This window comes from Camarhynchus parvulus, chromosome 2, assembly GCF_901933205.1.
Source record: "Camarhynchus parvulus chromosome 2, STF_HiC, whole genome shotgun sequence".
Lineage (NCBI taxonomy): Eukaryota > Metazoa > Chordata > Aves > Passeriformes > Thraupidae > Camarhynchus > Camarhynchus parvulus.
Genome location: NC_044572.1, coordinates 21,356,752 through 21,372,373, shown reverse-complemented (window position 1 = coordinate 21,372,373; position 15,622 = coordinate 21,356,752). Strand labels below are relative to the sequence as shown.

Here is a 15,622-nt window from a genome sequence, read left to right as displayed (position 1 = left end):
ACTAGAAATGGAATTCACACATATATAAAAGTCTTGTCATATCAGACATAGAAATAATTTTCCCATAATACAGAGTGGCAAAAAAATTCCCTTCTGTGCAGATGCTTCACAAATATTCAAGGAGCAAAGTTCTGTGCACATGCTGGTACAGTTTAGGCCAGTACACTGAAATGCGCTGAATTACTCACAAACAATGGTTGACTTTGTCCCAAACTCTTAATTCAAACCACAGTAGATACCAGCAACATTTTTCTTATTTTAATTTTTGCTGACATAGCAGTATACATTTTTTCCAAAGATTTGCGTTTCAGCTAAGCAGTCCAAAAATGAAACTCAAGCAGAGTGTATTGTCCTTGTGATAAAGCCTAACACAGAGTATGATGCTGTCTTCTTTAAAAGAAGCCAAGCATACAGACCATTACCTAAATGGGAAGCAAGCATGAAACGTGCTCTCTCATTGTCTGAGGCTCTAAAAAGCAGCAGAGGTTAACATCAGTTATCAAAGATTTTAACTGACTTGGCAAACTTCTCTCTGTAGACCTTCATGTGGACAAAGAGTAGTAATAACCCTTTTGTATTTCTCCTTCTGGGGACATCCACACTCTCCTTTCCATACCTTGTACAACATGCACTATATGCTCTCAGGCTCTGCTTGGAAGGCTCCTCAGTCTCACTAAATATTTGCTCAGTCCCTGCTACTCCCAAGTGAGAAGCAATGAGCCTGGGCTTTCCTTAGCTCTTTCAACACAATTATATCCCTTCAGTCTTAGTTTATTTTCTCAAACTTTTTTCTTTGTTGTTAGCCTAGGAAGTGATTTCTCTCTGGGGTTTTCTCTTAGACCTCTCCCGTCTACTCCTAGTCTCCCTTAGGACACGTATGTGACAGATGGAAGTTATTTGCTTTATGATGTGATGAAATCAGTTTGCAAAGAAACTGAAGACACAAACTCTTAAATGAAATTCCTCTTCTGTACTCAAGACACATCTAGGAAATCTACTCTTTTTAATAAGTTTCTTGGCTACGGTCCAGTCCCTAAGCCGCACTCATTGTAAATTTTCTTTCTATGTTTTTTCTTCCTCTATTACCTTAGTGATTGATGCACTAGAAATTTAACAAAATACTAATTTCTAATTTGTTCATTGAAGGAACAGCAGCCTAACTTTTAAGAATGGGCACAACTCTGTAGTTCAGCTCAAAACTGTTTCCATTCCCGCGCCTCTCATTTCTTTCCTTGGAGATGGCAAATTTAATCATTTAATCCTTTCTGCAACATCCAGTTCTTTCTTCTCTCACTTTTTCTTGTGATCAGCCTCCTTTCATAGACTTCTACTTCTGAAAGCACCAGTAGATCTGTCTTCCAGCTACTGTCAGGCTTAACTGGAAAACACTTTTGAATAGTCATTTTCACTTCATCTGTGCAGCCAACTGCTCCCTACTCTGACACAGCACTTACAGAGATGGCAGTCTGGTGAGCTCTACTGATGCAAGTATTTTTTAAAGTATCCCTCACCAGGAAACAAAATGTAGGGACAAACTTTCTATGTAGGGAACCACTTGCTTCCTACCAAAGCTTACACCGAGATATACACAGAAGATTCCAAGACACTGCCCTGTCCCGGTGTTTGCACTTTAACATTGGCTCTGAAGTACTTGCAGTGTTGGCCATAGCATCGTTGATCTAACAAACACAGACAATATGCATCTTTAGAGCAGCTCTCAATAGTCATAAGTCTACAATATTTCAAAAAGCTAACATCTAAAAAGAATAAATATGAGAGCAAATTAAAGCGGGAAAGAATTACTTTAAGGAAAACAGTATTAATAAAACAACCGATGAAATGTCCCCCTTATGTCCCAACAGATATCCTGATGGTCTCATCCAGTGATCAACCATGCTTCTGCAGGAATACTATTCCTTTGCCAGCCCTCCTCTTTGGGTTGCTTTTTAACCACTGCAAAATTCATAGGGTCTCTTTATCATTAGATTCAGCTAGAGAAGAGCTCATTTAGTAAGGATAAAATGTCCTTGAATGGCTCTGCTTGTGTCTTAGAGTGGCATTAAAATGCAAGGGCAGAGAAAATGAGAGAAGAGTCATTCCGAACTGTCTGCAGAGATTCTTCCCAAGAAAAGCCGGTTAAGGAAAAAGATGAATTCAAGTAAAAGGTTAACTGACCAGGGAAAACAGAAAGGATGCAGTTACAAGGGGCTGCTTGAAGCCTGTAGAAAACAATGGGCTCAGCTGTCCAAGGAAGAAGCATCTCCATTCTGCAGCTAGAAAATCATGAACGCTGCCCTGAAGCAAGCCTGATTACATACACCACAAGAGTTGGGAAGTGCTGATGAAAATTCATGGGCCCCAAGACAGCAAAAATGGACTGATTCAAATAATCCCATCTCATTCACAATGTTCACTTCCTCTGTTGGCAAACACTGAGGTACTACACACATGAAGTTTCAAATTTTAATTTTTGTTTGGAGAGGACGTGACAGTGTCAACATACAGACTGCATATCTTAATCATCTAAGATTTGAGCTTCACTACAATTTCTATTCATAACACTATCACTTGCATGTTGCTGTGAATCTGGAGCATTAATGTCAGACTAAGTACCAAAACCATCTTAAAAATATTTGTAAAACAGCAGAAAAAATAAAAGGCAAGCAGTGCTTTCTGTTGTCTCAAGTTTAATGAAATGACTGACTCTATTTTACAGCAGGACCAAACCACAGGGAAGACCCATTTACATGCAAAGACTTTGCCACTTCTTCTACTGATAGCTTCAGCCAAATTCCTAGGTGGCATAATGTGACTGAGATAAATACAAGAGGAAATGGGAGCCAACATTGCTGCTTTAGAGTGGATTGTAGAACATCAGCAAAACAGCACAAAAAGATTCTGACAAGCTGCTGGCTAGGTATGGATGGCTTAATAGATGGACAGTCATCCTGGGTCTGGCCAGAAAAGGGTTAATTTTTGGAGTAGCCTGGAGGGGGCATGACCAGGACCTGGAGGTTACTCTATAACAGCTCACATTATTACCAGAGGCAGGGGAAGGGAGTGTCTTCTGAAGTTCCTCCCAGTCGAGTAAGCCTGGCAGAGGGAATTGTTGTTAGGGAGCTTCCCTGTCAATCTTTCCTTTCTGGTACCCTCTGTCATTAGTATTGTCACTGTTACTGTTAATTTTCTTATCTCATTGCTGTTTCCTGTAAATTGTTCTCATCTCAACTCGTGATCTTCACATTTTGTACCTTCAATTCTTATTTCCATCCTGTTGCAGGGTGAGAGGGATGGGAAAGCAGGGAAGCAAGCAAGCGGTGCATGGTTCAGAGAGTCACAGTGGGAGAACTAAACTGGGGAGTACCACTCCTAAAGCATGACAACAGTCTACTGAAATTTTACATCCCGAATATGGAAATTATCTGAGTGGGCAAGTTCTTCTTGGGGTAGGAAGAAATTCTGGTTTACAGATTTCTTCAGATAGTATTTGACTGAACCACATCTGATTCCTTGGGCACCAAGTCCAGTTTAACCCAGTCTAAGGTAACTACTTCAGCACCACAGGTGCTGAGACAGGGGTGAAGTAAACTGCTGTTTAGTGTGGTGTTTAGGTCTGAATAGCTCATAGGGCAGCATATGATTGCACAGGAGCAGAGCAACAACTAGACTCTTAATGTGTGCCAATTCACGGTTCAAAATTAGGCAGGGTCAATCCAGACTTCAAAGCATGTTTGAGATACTCCTGAATTCAGTGGAAACAGATTATTTTATTAAGGGTGGTAGATTTCATTAGGTTTTGGATAAAGCTGACAGTAGTGTATGCAACTACAAGTACACGTTGCCTTTCCATGCCTTCTTTTATATGCCACTTCTAGATATTTGCCATATGTGTGTGCTGTGTTTTCTTTCCTCTTAGGCTATGAAAACAGTAACACAAGCTAGCTCTTATTCTGATATCTACAGAGTACCTATCAGCATGGATCCAGACAAGGACATGTGGATCTTCCTGAGGATGCTAAACAATTATGAGTGGTGTAGCAGCACTCAGCCTTGCTTGTGCTGCCTGTGTTCAGAATAATTTCTCCCTTCCTCTTTCTGTCATTCTGCTTTACAGACCATCAAGTGCCTCTTGTGGTTTAATTTCAGTAGCTCATCTGGAGCTTGACAAATGTTGAAACATAAACAAGAAACTGTAATCTTATAGAAGAGCAGAATATCATGTTCATAATCCTTAGATTATCAGCAATGAGCAAAAAAGGCAGCAGAAATTAGGTCTGTCCTGTATCAAGCAGACACCGCTGCAAAGCTGGCACATTTCTCTTCTCTTTTAGCCTGAGTGTAGCCAATGCTAATGAAATATTTGCCTGCTAAAATCTTTAAATCATCCTGTTGAACCCACACCCTTTTCCCATGATTCTTCTTTGTCTTAGGTTTTAAAAGCAAGGGGATGGTTGTGCTAAGTACTTGAGATTTATTTCCTGAGTAGGGTATTATATGTAGGCATCAGTCTCACTCAGGCCTGTGTGCATTACCAGTAGGATATAATGCCCCTGGGCTGCCCCCTTTATACTCTACACAAAGCCTTGCAAGGCTACAAATGCAATTCTTGTGAACAGTTTGACACTGCACATCCTGAACACCCACAGAGCTCAGGCAGAAGCTGGAGGGGAAGACACAAACAAAACATTCCTTCAGTTTTGTCTTTCTTGTTTCACCATTTTTACAGACGACTGTTGCTTCTTCACCCCATGCTGTTCACCAACAGTTTTACATGTGATTTTGATTTAAAACAAGCTTGTATTTTCAGCTTGGATTTCTGCTCTTCTCCATGTGGTAGGTTTAGTATGGCAGGATCAGAGCCAGGGAATGTTTCCATCTAAGGTGGCCAAAATGAAGTGGATTTTTTACACAAGTGTTGCATGTTGACACTGTACTTTAGATGTGTGTTAGCTTTCCTCTCTGTTTAGGACAAGACTTTATGCTGAACACTGAAAACAATGCTTGCTTCTCTGTCAAGTGGGTGAAGAGCACATCTCACAGACTTGAGAGGAGCCATCTGACTTCTGACACTGCTGAACATCTCACACCTTTGTTATCCAAAGGGTGCCAGAGAATGCCATCTGCCTCAGGCACTGAGATGAGGGTGAAGTCAACCCAAGAGTTATGGACAGAGCCTTTGTTTGCTGTTGGAAATAAAATCCACACTGGTCTTAGCACAGATGCTGTCAGACAGTCTTAACTTCATAACCCCTCTTGCCGTTCCATGAAAGTAATTTGTTGCTTATGGAAGTGTTCTTCTGGGGAGGCTTTTAAAAATGTGCCCCTAAAAATTATGCCATACTTAAGCTCACTGTAAGTATATAAAATAATTATTAGGGCTTTTGCCACTTTATTTCATCCAGTTTGGATTTTGCTTCTGATTTTGGTGTTAGTGTGTCTTCAAAATAGCCTTTGATTCCCCTGGAAGGGAGCACAAAGCAGAGAGAAGCACATGAAGTAATAGGCGGCTTCACTGGCACTCCCTTATGTATAGATGGGAGTTAGGTTTGACTGGTGCAAACTTCCAGCATCTGTGGTCAAAATTCAGTGCATGTCAGTGGGATTCTCACAACGTTTTTTTTTTCCTCCCTGATTCTTTAAAAGACACATTTCAAAAAATAAAAATAACTTCTCCATAATTTATTCTGCTACTTTAAGAAACAGCAACTGAATTAATTGTTATTCTAGCGCTACTGCTTTTGCTGCCCATGATGACCTTCCTTTAGTCTTCAGAAATTATCTTTACAGAGGCTGAGAAACAGGAATTCTTTTGTATTCCTACATGTCCCCATCCAACCATTACAGCATGATGTTCTAATATGTTCTCAAAAAATGCTCAAAATAGAATGTAAAAACTCCCTCAAGCTTGAAGTCACATTTACAATTACACCTTACAAATGTTTATGCAAATATATTTCATGAGGAATATAAGCTTGTTTAAAGTGTTATCAACATGTAATAACTAAAAAAAGTTATAGGCCTTAGTCTGAAACCAGTGGTACTCACTGGAGGACACTGGTCAAACAGTTTAGACTAAAGGCATCCACAGTGAAAATCCTATCAAATGTTTAAGAAAAGCAACGATATTTTATTAAACTCTCAAACTGGATTAAGAATCATAAATTTAAATAAAGCAAATTTCTGCTTATTCTAACTTTGTATTTTTTGCAAGAAAAAGTACTTTCATGTTGGACATTAAATTCACCAAGTAAGACAGTATTATTTACCGTAATAATAATACTTGTAGCAAAAAATGAAAATTTTCTCTTGAATGAAATAGCTGTTAGCAAGGAAATTCAACAAGTTGTATAATATATGGTTGCAATTCTAAGACTATCAAAATTAATGGAAATACTATTATAGGTGTCAGTGGATTCTGGTGTAAACTCCACGCTAATTTTCTGTTTGATGCATTTTCATTCTAATGTTTTACTATAAAAGATCCAGATTTTCTTACATTTACCTAATGTTTCACACACCTTTGTATCATGAACTTGTCTTCAAGATCTATGTGTCCAAGACCTATATTGCATGATGATAAAGTCCTTAGAGCTACAAATAGGATTATGTGGCTCTGTAGGTTATTGATGCGTATGGGATTACTCATGCCATTAAAACTTAAAGTAAATATCAGCCTGCCTAATTGGAATCCAGCCCTATATGAATTACATGAAGGACATATGCTCTATTCTTTAAAATATATTATCTTCTTTATATAAACTTTGAAGTGCTAGCTGATTATTAGATATATGCTTTTGAAAATTGATTTTAAAAATATTTAAATATTTCTTCCACTTCCACCCTTTCATTGTCTGAAGGAAAAACATAAACCTTTAAATACATCTTTGGAAGCTTTTAAAACACAACTAGTGATCTTTTTCAGAAGGAGCAAAAATATTAAGCTTTGCCCAACTTCAAGGAAATATTTCTTCTTGCAAGTGGAACATCAAAGAACTGGTGCATATAACACATCAAGCTGTAGAGCTGGCAAGCATCCACTGCCATGTCCAGATATGAAAGGACATAAAAGCGTTATCATTTTTCAACATTTTACAGTTGCCATTACAGGCATTTTGCTGTAAATCATCTGTTGCAAATAACAAGCTTTATACTGGCTGGAGTAAAAGAATGAAATGCTTATCTGATCATTTGGTAGATCATCTGACACTTGTTGAGAACAGCAGGCTATCACCTGGGGTAAAGCACTCCAGCCCAGATGAAGGCCCCACTATCAACAGAACTCTGCACATGTGTTTCTGGTATGGAACACATGCTGCAAGAAAATAAAAAGAGCCCGAGTATATCTGTCAGCTTGGTGCCTTTGAACCTTTCTGGATGAATACTGCAGTAAGCACCAATCCTCTCTAGTGAAATCAGGGTTCTACTGATGGTGGAGGTTAGAAGCACTGTGCACAAAGAACCAAGATTGTGTCATCCCAGAGCAAGTATCAATCAACCATTCCATCTGTGCATGTGCAAAACAAAACTTTAGAGCTTGTATCCTCTAAAATACACTCAAAGTAAGCTCTAAAGTATATTATTCTGTTTGTTTTCTAAGTAAGACAGTATTCTGTCCCTAGTACTGCATTTCAACTGACTGATATGATGTATTTCCACCACAAGTCAACTTGGCAAAGTTTGAACTGAGCTTACCTTTTAAAAGAAGGATTGTAACTGATGAATATTTATAAAGATGATAACATTAAGCCTTAAAATTTCAGATTACTCTTATACTAGAATCAATTTTTGCCCTCATATTTTACTTACCTTTATCAGTAATGACAAAATAGAGTGAATTTTAAGCAAGTTATTAGACACCATAAGAAACAAATTACTTCAAAGTGCTCCCCAAACTCAGTCATTTGGCACCAGCAAACAATTAAATCAAATTTATGCCTCCAAAATTAATTTTTCATATAGTACTCCAGAGCCATACAAATATCGGTCTGCAAATAAGACAAGTACCTAAGCATCTATCTATCTATCTATCTATCTATCTATCTATCTATCTATCTATCTATCTATCTATCTATCTATCTATCTATCATCTATCTATCACTTCTGTAAGGATTACCAAGTAAATTTGTATCTTTGCACTTGATGTGCTGTGACGTGGCAATCCTAGAAAGGCATACAGACTTTCCCGAAAATCAGGGTATCAAAGAAGCTTAAAACAGATAGAGAGAAGTTGCTGTAGACAGTACATAAGCTTGTGTGAGAGAACTGCTGACTGGGAGAAAAGCGAGCTCTCTAAACCTGACAGAAATATGATTCTAGATTTTGCATAAAAATTTCCTCCAGATATTTTTTTACCCCCCAAAAAAGTAACTAGATACTTGCTTTCATAGTTCTGTTTTCTTTTGGGTGCAAAATCCATGTAAATTGCAATAAAGCAGTGTGCACATTAGTTCAGCAAGAAATTATTTTAAAATGTAATAAGAATCATGTATCATCAACTTCCACAGAAAGCAATGAAGTTATTTCCTTTAGGTATTACTTCAGGAATTCACACTAGAAACACAGGAAAGACCAATCTCAATATTTTCATCTATAAGAACTTTCACAGCTGTGATCAGAGTGACCAAATACATGTGCTTCACACAAAGATGTAATTTTCAGTTACTTACTGCTATGCTTCCCTCAGGGAGCTTTGCTGGTTGCACTTTATATGGCATGCTCTTAACTTCAAAGGAAACATTGGAAGAAAGACTGTAGAGATAATTTTTTCTCTGAAATGATACAAAAAAAGAAATTATTAACCCCATGTTTATATTTAAAAGCATTATGAAAGACAAAAAACCTCAAAAGCACTGATTTCATAAGTCAAAGACGGTTTCTTGTGGTGAAGAATGCAGGAATTGAGACCTGTATGTGTCCATGAGATAAATACAGCATAAAGCTGCAATACAAAGGCCACATATTCAAAATGGGGAAGAAGGGTTAGAAATGCAGAAAGATAGATACAGTTGTTTCCCATATTTCTCTCTGAAATTCGTCAGTTAAAGCGTGGGTGAAGTTTATGGGATGTCTGTGTTTTAAACCCTCACTCTGCTGAACAAGCTCAACAACCAGCATGGGTGTATTGAGGACATTTACAGGCCTATGCTGAGACCAGGCTGGTAGAGCTTCCTGATGACATCAAAGAAATGGCTGTGCCTTCCCACCAAACAATAGAAGGAACAACCATCTTCGAACTTCATTTACACAGAATCACAGAACAGTTTGGGTTGGAAGGGCCCTCCGGAGATCAGCTAGTCCAACTCCTCTGCCAAGGCAGTCACCGAGACCAAGCTACGCTTAGAGCAGGATTGATTTCCTATTGTAGTGGAGCTCAAAAATCCTACTCACCTTGCTTGTCTACTAAGTTGTATCGATGTGAGAGGAATGTACAGCAGCCATTGTTTAACTAGCCACCTAGTAAAATATTTATATAGCTGTCATTAAGCATTTCAACAAACTCAAAGATGTGCAGACAAAATATGCAATTTATTTTCTAGGTGAGACTACATGGCAACTCATCTTGTATATCCCTTCCCATGTAAATCTGGGGTAGTGATATGGATCTTCTTTGAAAGTGCTTCAATATTTGAGAAGCATTAGATTGTTAAGTGCTAATATGGTCAATGGAATTTAGAGGGGTAGGAGTTATGATTGTTATATATTTTTCTAGATTATTATTATTATTATTATTATTATTATTATTATTATTATTATTATCATCCTATTTTTGCTACCTGTCTTAATCCCTTATGAAATATGATGATCAGATTTCATCACAATATTTGGCTGATGATTTACAGAAAGACAGAGCCTTGTAAGTAAAGCAGTCTTTCCTTTTGTCACCAGCTTTTTCAGTCCAGCATATTTGGAACAACGTTGTCACTTCCTAAATCTCCTTCTGCAAAACCTTCTCATTCCTTCTATTTCTCACACATTTAGGAGTTCTTCTCCATTGACAAGATTTGGTTCCTGCGTGATTGTTCAACATCTTTTCCTCAGTTTTCCCCTGTAGTTTCCTGTTGCATCAAAAACATAAACCCTCTCAAAGAACTGCTTTTCCTCTTTCAGCTGCTTTGTTGAGCCAAGACTGAGGTAAAAAGACCCCTTGATAATTTGGGCTACTACTTCTTTCCTTCACTGATGGAGAAAGATTTGTGAAAATGACCTGAAATAAGCATAATATATGCCTGGGAGCCAACATGGATTCATTTGAATGACTGTGGCCCAAATCAAAGTTTTCACAGAACTGCTGTGGTTGGAGAGCATATTTGGAATTTGTTTCTTGCAAGCACAGGCACAGTAGAATCAACTAGAGCAGTATGGTCACGACCACGTCCAATTAGGGTTTGAATATCTCCAAGAAAAGAAACTCCACAATCTCAAGAAGCAACCTTTTCCAGTTTTTTACTACCCTCCAAGTAAAAAAGGGTTTTTTAATGTTTAAAACCCCTGTATTTCAATTTGTGCTTCCTCCCTGTTCCTTGATATTGAGAAGTGTATTCTTTACTCCCACCAATCAGATGTTTACACATGCTGATGAGATCCCTCCTGAGCTTTCTCTTCTCCAGACTGAACATTCCCTCTCAGCCTCTCCTGATATATTAAATGCTCCAAGCCCTTAATCATCATTGTGGCTTTTAGCTGGACTTGTTCCAGTATATCCACAACTCATCTCAGGGAGCCCAGGACTGAAGTCCAGGTCTTTTTATCAATGCTGAGTACAGAGGAAGAATCAATTCCCTTGGCCTGCTGGCAATGCTCTTCCTTATGCAGCCCAAAAGGTCACTGACTTTCTTTTCTGCAAGGGCACACACAGTCGCTCATGTTAAACTTTGCATCCCACAGGACTCAAGATCCTTTGCTAGAACACTGCCTTCCAGCTGGTTGGTTGCGCCAGTACACAGGATTATTCCTGTTGTGGTACAGAACTTTGCATTTCCCTTTGTCACCCTTTATGAAATTCCTGCCAACTCACTTCTCCAGCCTGTTGAGGTTCCTCTGAAGAGCAGTACAAACAACTGATGTATCAACCACTCCTTCCACTTCACTACCATCTGCAAATTACCAGGCTATCAGGTCGGTTAGCATGATATCCCTTTTGTAAATCCATCCTGACAGCTTCCAATCACGTTCCTGTCCTTGAGATGTTTGCAAACGGCTTCCACGGTTTTTTTTCTCCATCACCTTCTCTTCTGAAAGATTGAAATAATGCTGACTGACCTGTAGTTCTCTGAATCCTCCTTGAAGACAGGTGTTACCATTTGCTTTCTTGCAGTTTTTAGGGACTCTTCCCAGTCACCATGAACTTTCAGAGATAATTGAGAAAGGTCTCACATTCTCATTGCCCCTCCCTCAGGACTTCTATGTGTATTCCATCAGGTTCTTTGGACTTTTGTATGTCCAATTTGTTTAAATGCTCCCCTACCCTTATATCCCTCTGCTGAAGATAAGTGTTGGTAGCTGCAAGTTTCCTCTCTGATTGCACAGAACTTGGTTTACTGTATGCAGACTTTCTCTATAAAGACAAAAGTGATGGAGGGAGGCCTTGGGTAACTCAGCCTTTTCTATGTCCCATTCAGCAGAAGTTCCATATTTTCCTTAGTCTTCTCTTGGCTGCAGATATACTTATAGAAGCCTCTTTAATGTCTTTAAATACCTTGCTAGGCTTAGCTGCTGGTGGGCTTCTGCTTTCCCATCTCTGTCCCCGCATTCTCAGACACTCTCTACATTCCTTATCCAACCCCTGCACAGGGTCAACTGACTCTGCTTCCACCTCTTTTATGTTTGACAGAATCATAAAGATTGGAAAAGACCTCCAAGATGATTGAGTCCAACCTTTAACCTATCACCATCTTTGTTTGTCTGAGTTGTACCAAGATGGCAAAACTCCACTTGTCAGGATAGACCGTTCTTGAGCTTAAAGGATGATGATCCTGGAGAATCAGTAGTTTTTCTGGACTTCTATTTTTTTTTTTCAGGATAACCTCCCATGGACTTCTTCCAAACAGATCCCTGTAAAGGGTGTTCTTCTGAGCTCCAGGGCTGTAGTTCTGGTATTTGCCTTGCCCATTCAGTCTGCTTTTAAAAAACTAATTTTCTTTGCAAATATGTGGGGGTGATAAAAAGCCAGCACATTTATTGCCTTCTGGAACTAATTTGGCTATGCCATAATTTTGTTCTTTTAAAATATTGAGAGCAGCTGAATGGTTATTATCAGAAAATTCAACTTCTCCTTGGGGCCTATACTAGGAAAGAGCAATACTAAAAAATCTGTCTCAAACAACTACACAGGCATAGTCAAATCAGCTGCTTAACACAGATAGCATCAAATGAAAAGGAACTATCAGTATCTATCTATTTCTATCAATTGTGTTTGAAATGAAAAATTAGGCTTGCTAAATAAGTAGTTTTATACACATTCGTGGTGCTGATCATCTATGAGGTGATATTCAGAAAAATAACTTCTTCTTATCACATTAATTATTTTACATTTCCAGACTCAAGACATTCTTCAGCACTAGATTCCTCCTCACACAAAATCTCAGAATGTTTCTGTGACTGTGCATTCAGAAAAAAAGCCTGAAAAAAGCCTTATATTTTCAATCCTAAGCAATTCATATCAAGCAGGATTCTGGATATGATTATATGATTTATAAACATAATCTGTAATGGAGAGAGCAGAATATGTTACATTATTGAAGAAGTAGACATTAGACATTCAGCTGGATTGGCTAAGGTACAGTAAAGGCATTAACTCTGTTGAAACCTCCTATAAAGGAAACAGCAGTAATGGAAAAATAAATCCTTTCACCTACTATACATGGCTTATTTCATTTTCAGCTTGTATCAGCAACAGGAACATCAGAGGAGGGTACTTCCTGTGGATTAATGCTTGGCTTGGGTTAATAAGCTTGGGCTGTGACCACAGCTATCAGCTCGTCTCAACCCTTGATTAGCTCCTGGAAATGCTGGAAAACAGAAATGGAGACTATAAAAGACTAGAGAGGATTTTCCTGCATTTACAGAATTATGTGTTTGTAGCAAAGGACTTGAAAACAATAACTGTGGTCAACATTGGCTGCAAACACAATTCTTACTTGTACTAACACCTTTGAGATACAAGCAGCTGTCTTTCCTACAGCCTTTTTTATAATTCTCAAGCCAACTCCAAGAAACAGCATTTCTTTATCATATAATTTTTAAATAGAGTATGTTTAAGTATTCAGTATTTACTGGAAGCTTCAGGACTTGTGGTTTGAAATTCAAGCTGAGGACTTAGTCATGGCTCAGAGGAAGGAGAAGAAAGAATCTGGTATTTGTGTCAGTGCTTAATGATCAACAGTAGAGAGCCCAGCCTTAACTACCCTGGTCTTTTGTGGTTCCCCTTGTGTTAGAACAAGCAGAACCTGATCTTGTGCTCCTTGCTGAGACAGTAGTTTGCAATATTCTGGGAGGCAGGCAAAACATGGCCATTCCCTGTGTTGCCTGGGTAGCAGATCCTGATGATGTACTTATTAAAGCTTCTCTCTCTACATGCTTTTGTTTCACAAATAGATTTTTGAATTGAAGCCTTTGTTTTCTTTAAAAGTTGCAGGACAAAAAAGCAGCCAGAAATGAAGGAAAATGTTCCCAATAAATATTGAGTGCAGTGTTTTCCTACATACAACTGAGACCAAAATAATGTGAGAAGTGATGGAAAATCTTTGACGATTGGAAAGACTGTACACCGGGCTCCAGTGCGATGCTGGCGGTTTCTGCAGGAAGCTCAAGCACAGACCTACTGACCCCCCCAAAACATCTCTAAGGCGTGTGGGCATCCTGGTCAGAGAGCACACTGAAATGCAGGGACAATTCTGGATCCCAGGGAGCTAGACTGAGGGTAGGAGGAACAAAATCATTAGCAATTTAAAGACTGGCAGATCATTGCTGTTCTGCAGGTTTGAAGAGTTCAGCTACTGGAGAGAGTCTCCAGAATGACTCTGCTCCATTGCCTCTATGAAGAATTGTTCAGGCTCTTGGAAATCCTTTTTTTTTTTTTTCTGCTTAGATGTAGCCCAGTGAAGTCTCCCTAGCTGAAATGCACATACTTCCCCTATGGCAAGCTGCTGTGGTGGTATTTTCATCCCAAGAATGTACAACTTTTGCACATGGACTTCAGCGCTGTTACAACAATATTGGTACTGCTTGATTAACATTTGTTTCCCTTTGTATCTGCTGGAGTCTGGCACACTTTAAAGACAGGAGGGTAAGCAATACCTTTTAAATATATGCTTTGGGAATTCATTAGTTTGCTTTCTTTGACCAATACTTCCCAAAACCTAAACTGCTGCCAACAGAGTGGAGAGAAGAGCTCATACAACTACTTCTTTTTAATAATTTGTTTAAAAATGTACATGTGACTCTGTACACATGGTAAATTGTATTTGTGCCATTTGTGGCAAGAGGATATCTCCACCCAAACATAGCTGTGACCAGAGAAAATACTCTGAAAGATCACCACATCCTTCTATTTATCATTACATTCTTACAGTTCACATATTGTATTTTTACATTCATTTTGACAGCCTATTTTAAGTTATGACGGAGGCAGCTATTTTGTTGTGATTCCAAAAGATTTCAATATAAATATTATAATGGTTATCAATCTGTTTATTTCTTCATATATTTAACATTACCTATACTGTAGCACATCTAGGAAGAGTCTCATGTTCTGCTCTTGCTAACACTGAAAGTATTTTAAATAAAAATGAATGAAAACAAAACTAGCCCACACCCAAAAGATCTCCAGTTAGTTCAGCCCCATGCAAATGTCTCTTTTTTTCTAGCCTTCATTCCACATAAACAATCAAACTGAGTATAATATAATATTTTTGGCCACAACTAAAGTTTTAGGTTTTACTTATTTTGTTTTTTCAAATAACAACAGTATTTTGATGCAACTGAAAATTTTGCTGATGACTTCCTCCTTTCGTTATTATATGTGCCTTGAAGAGCAGTGCATCAAATTTTTGGCTTTTAATTCTCAGTCTGGATTAAAATAATCTACTTAAACTTCCATATATAGCTTATATATGAAAATGAATGAGGGCACAAGATGTCTCTCTCACTAATTTTTTTTGTTTCACCACTTCCTTCCACACACAGGGAATTTAGGTTGGGTGCAGAATTATTCTTTGAAATACTAAGCAATCTTCCCTGGACTGAGATGTTTTCCACTGGACACAGAAAGATGTTATGGGCTGGAGGATGCTAAGGATAGAAATTATTGTTCCTTGGGGTCATATTCCAGTTACAGATCGAATAAGTGCTCCCATAGTAAAGACGAGAGGAAGAAAAGTGAACATATAAAGGACCTTGTACAAGAGGATCTGTCACCTGTCTCACATCACCTCCACCAGTTCACCTCTGTTCTGAGCTCCAAGCCTCTGCCAGCACACGTGCTGCAGTTAATGCGGCACCACTGCACAGACCATCTGCATTTTTCCTCTAAAGGCCTCTGTGTAGCTGAACTGAATCCTTACACCAAAAGCATTACCTGGCCTACAGAACTTCTACAACACTAAAGAGGCTCTTTAGTGTGGTA

At 38.6% G+C, this 15,622-nt stretch overlaps 1 protein-coding gene across 1 annotated transcript in view; it reads right to left on the bottom strand.

Moving 5' to 3' along the window:
- The window catches only part of ITGA8 (integrin subunit alpha 8), a 113,644-nt gene that overhangs the window by 6,128 nt on the left and 91,894 nt on the right, over positions 1-15,622 (bottom strand). Inside the window, exon 28 of the mRNA XM_030944060.1 lies at positions 8,667-8,768. Within this exon, the coding sequence (XP_030799920.1) occupies positions 8,667-8,768 (102 nt within the window). The remainder of the gene's footprint in view (positions 1-8,666; positions 8,769-15,622) is intronic.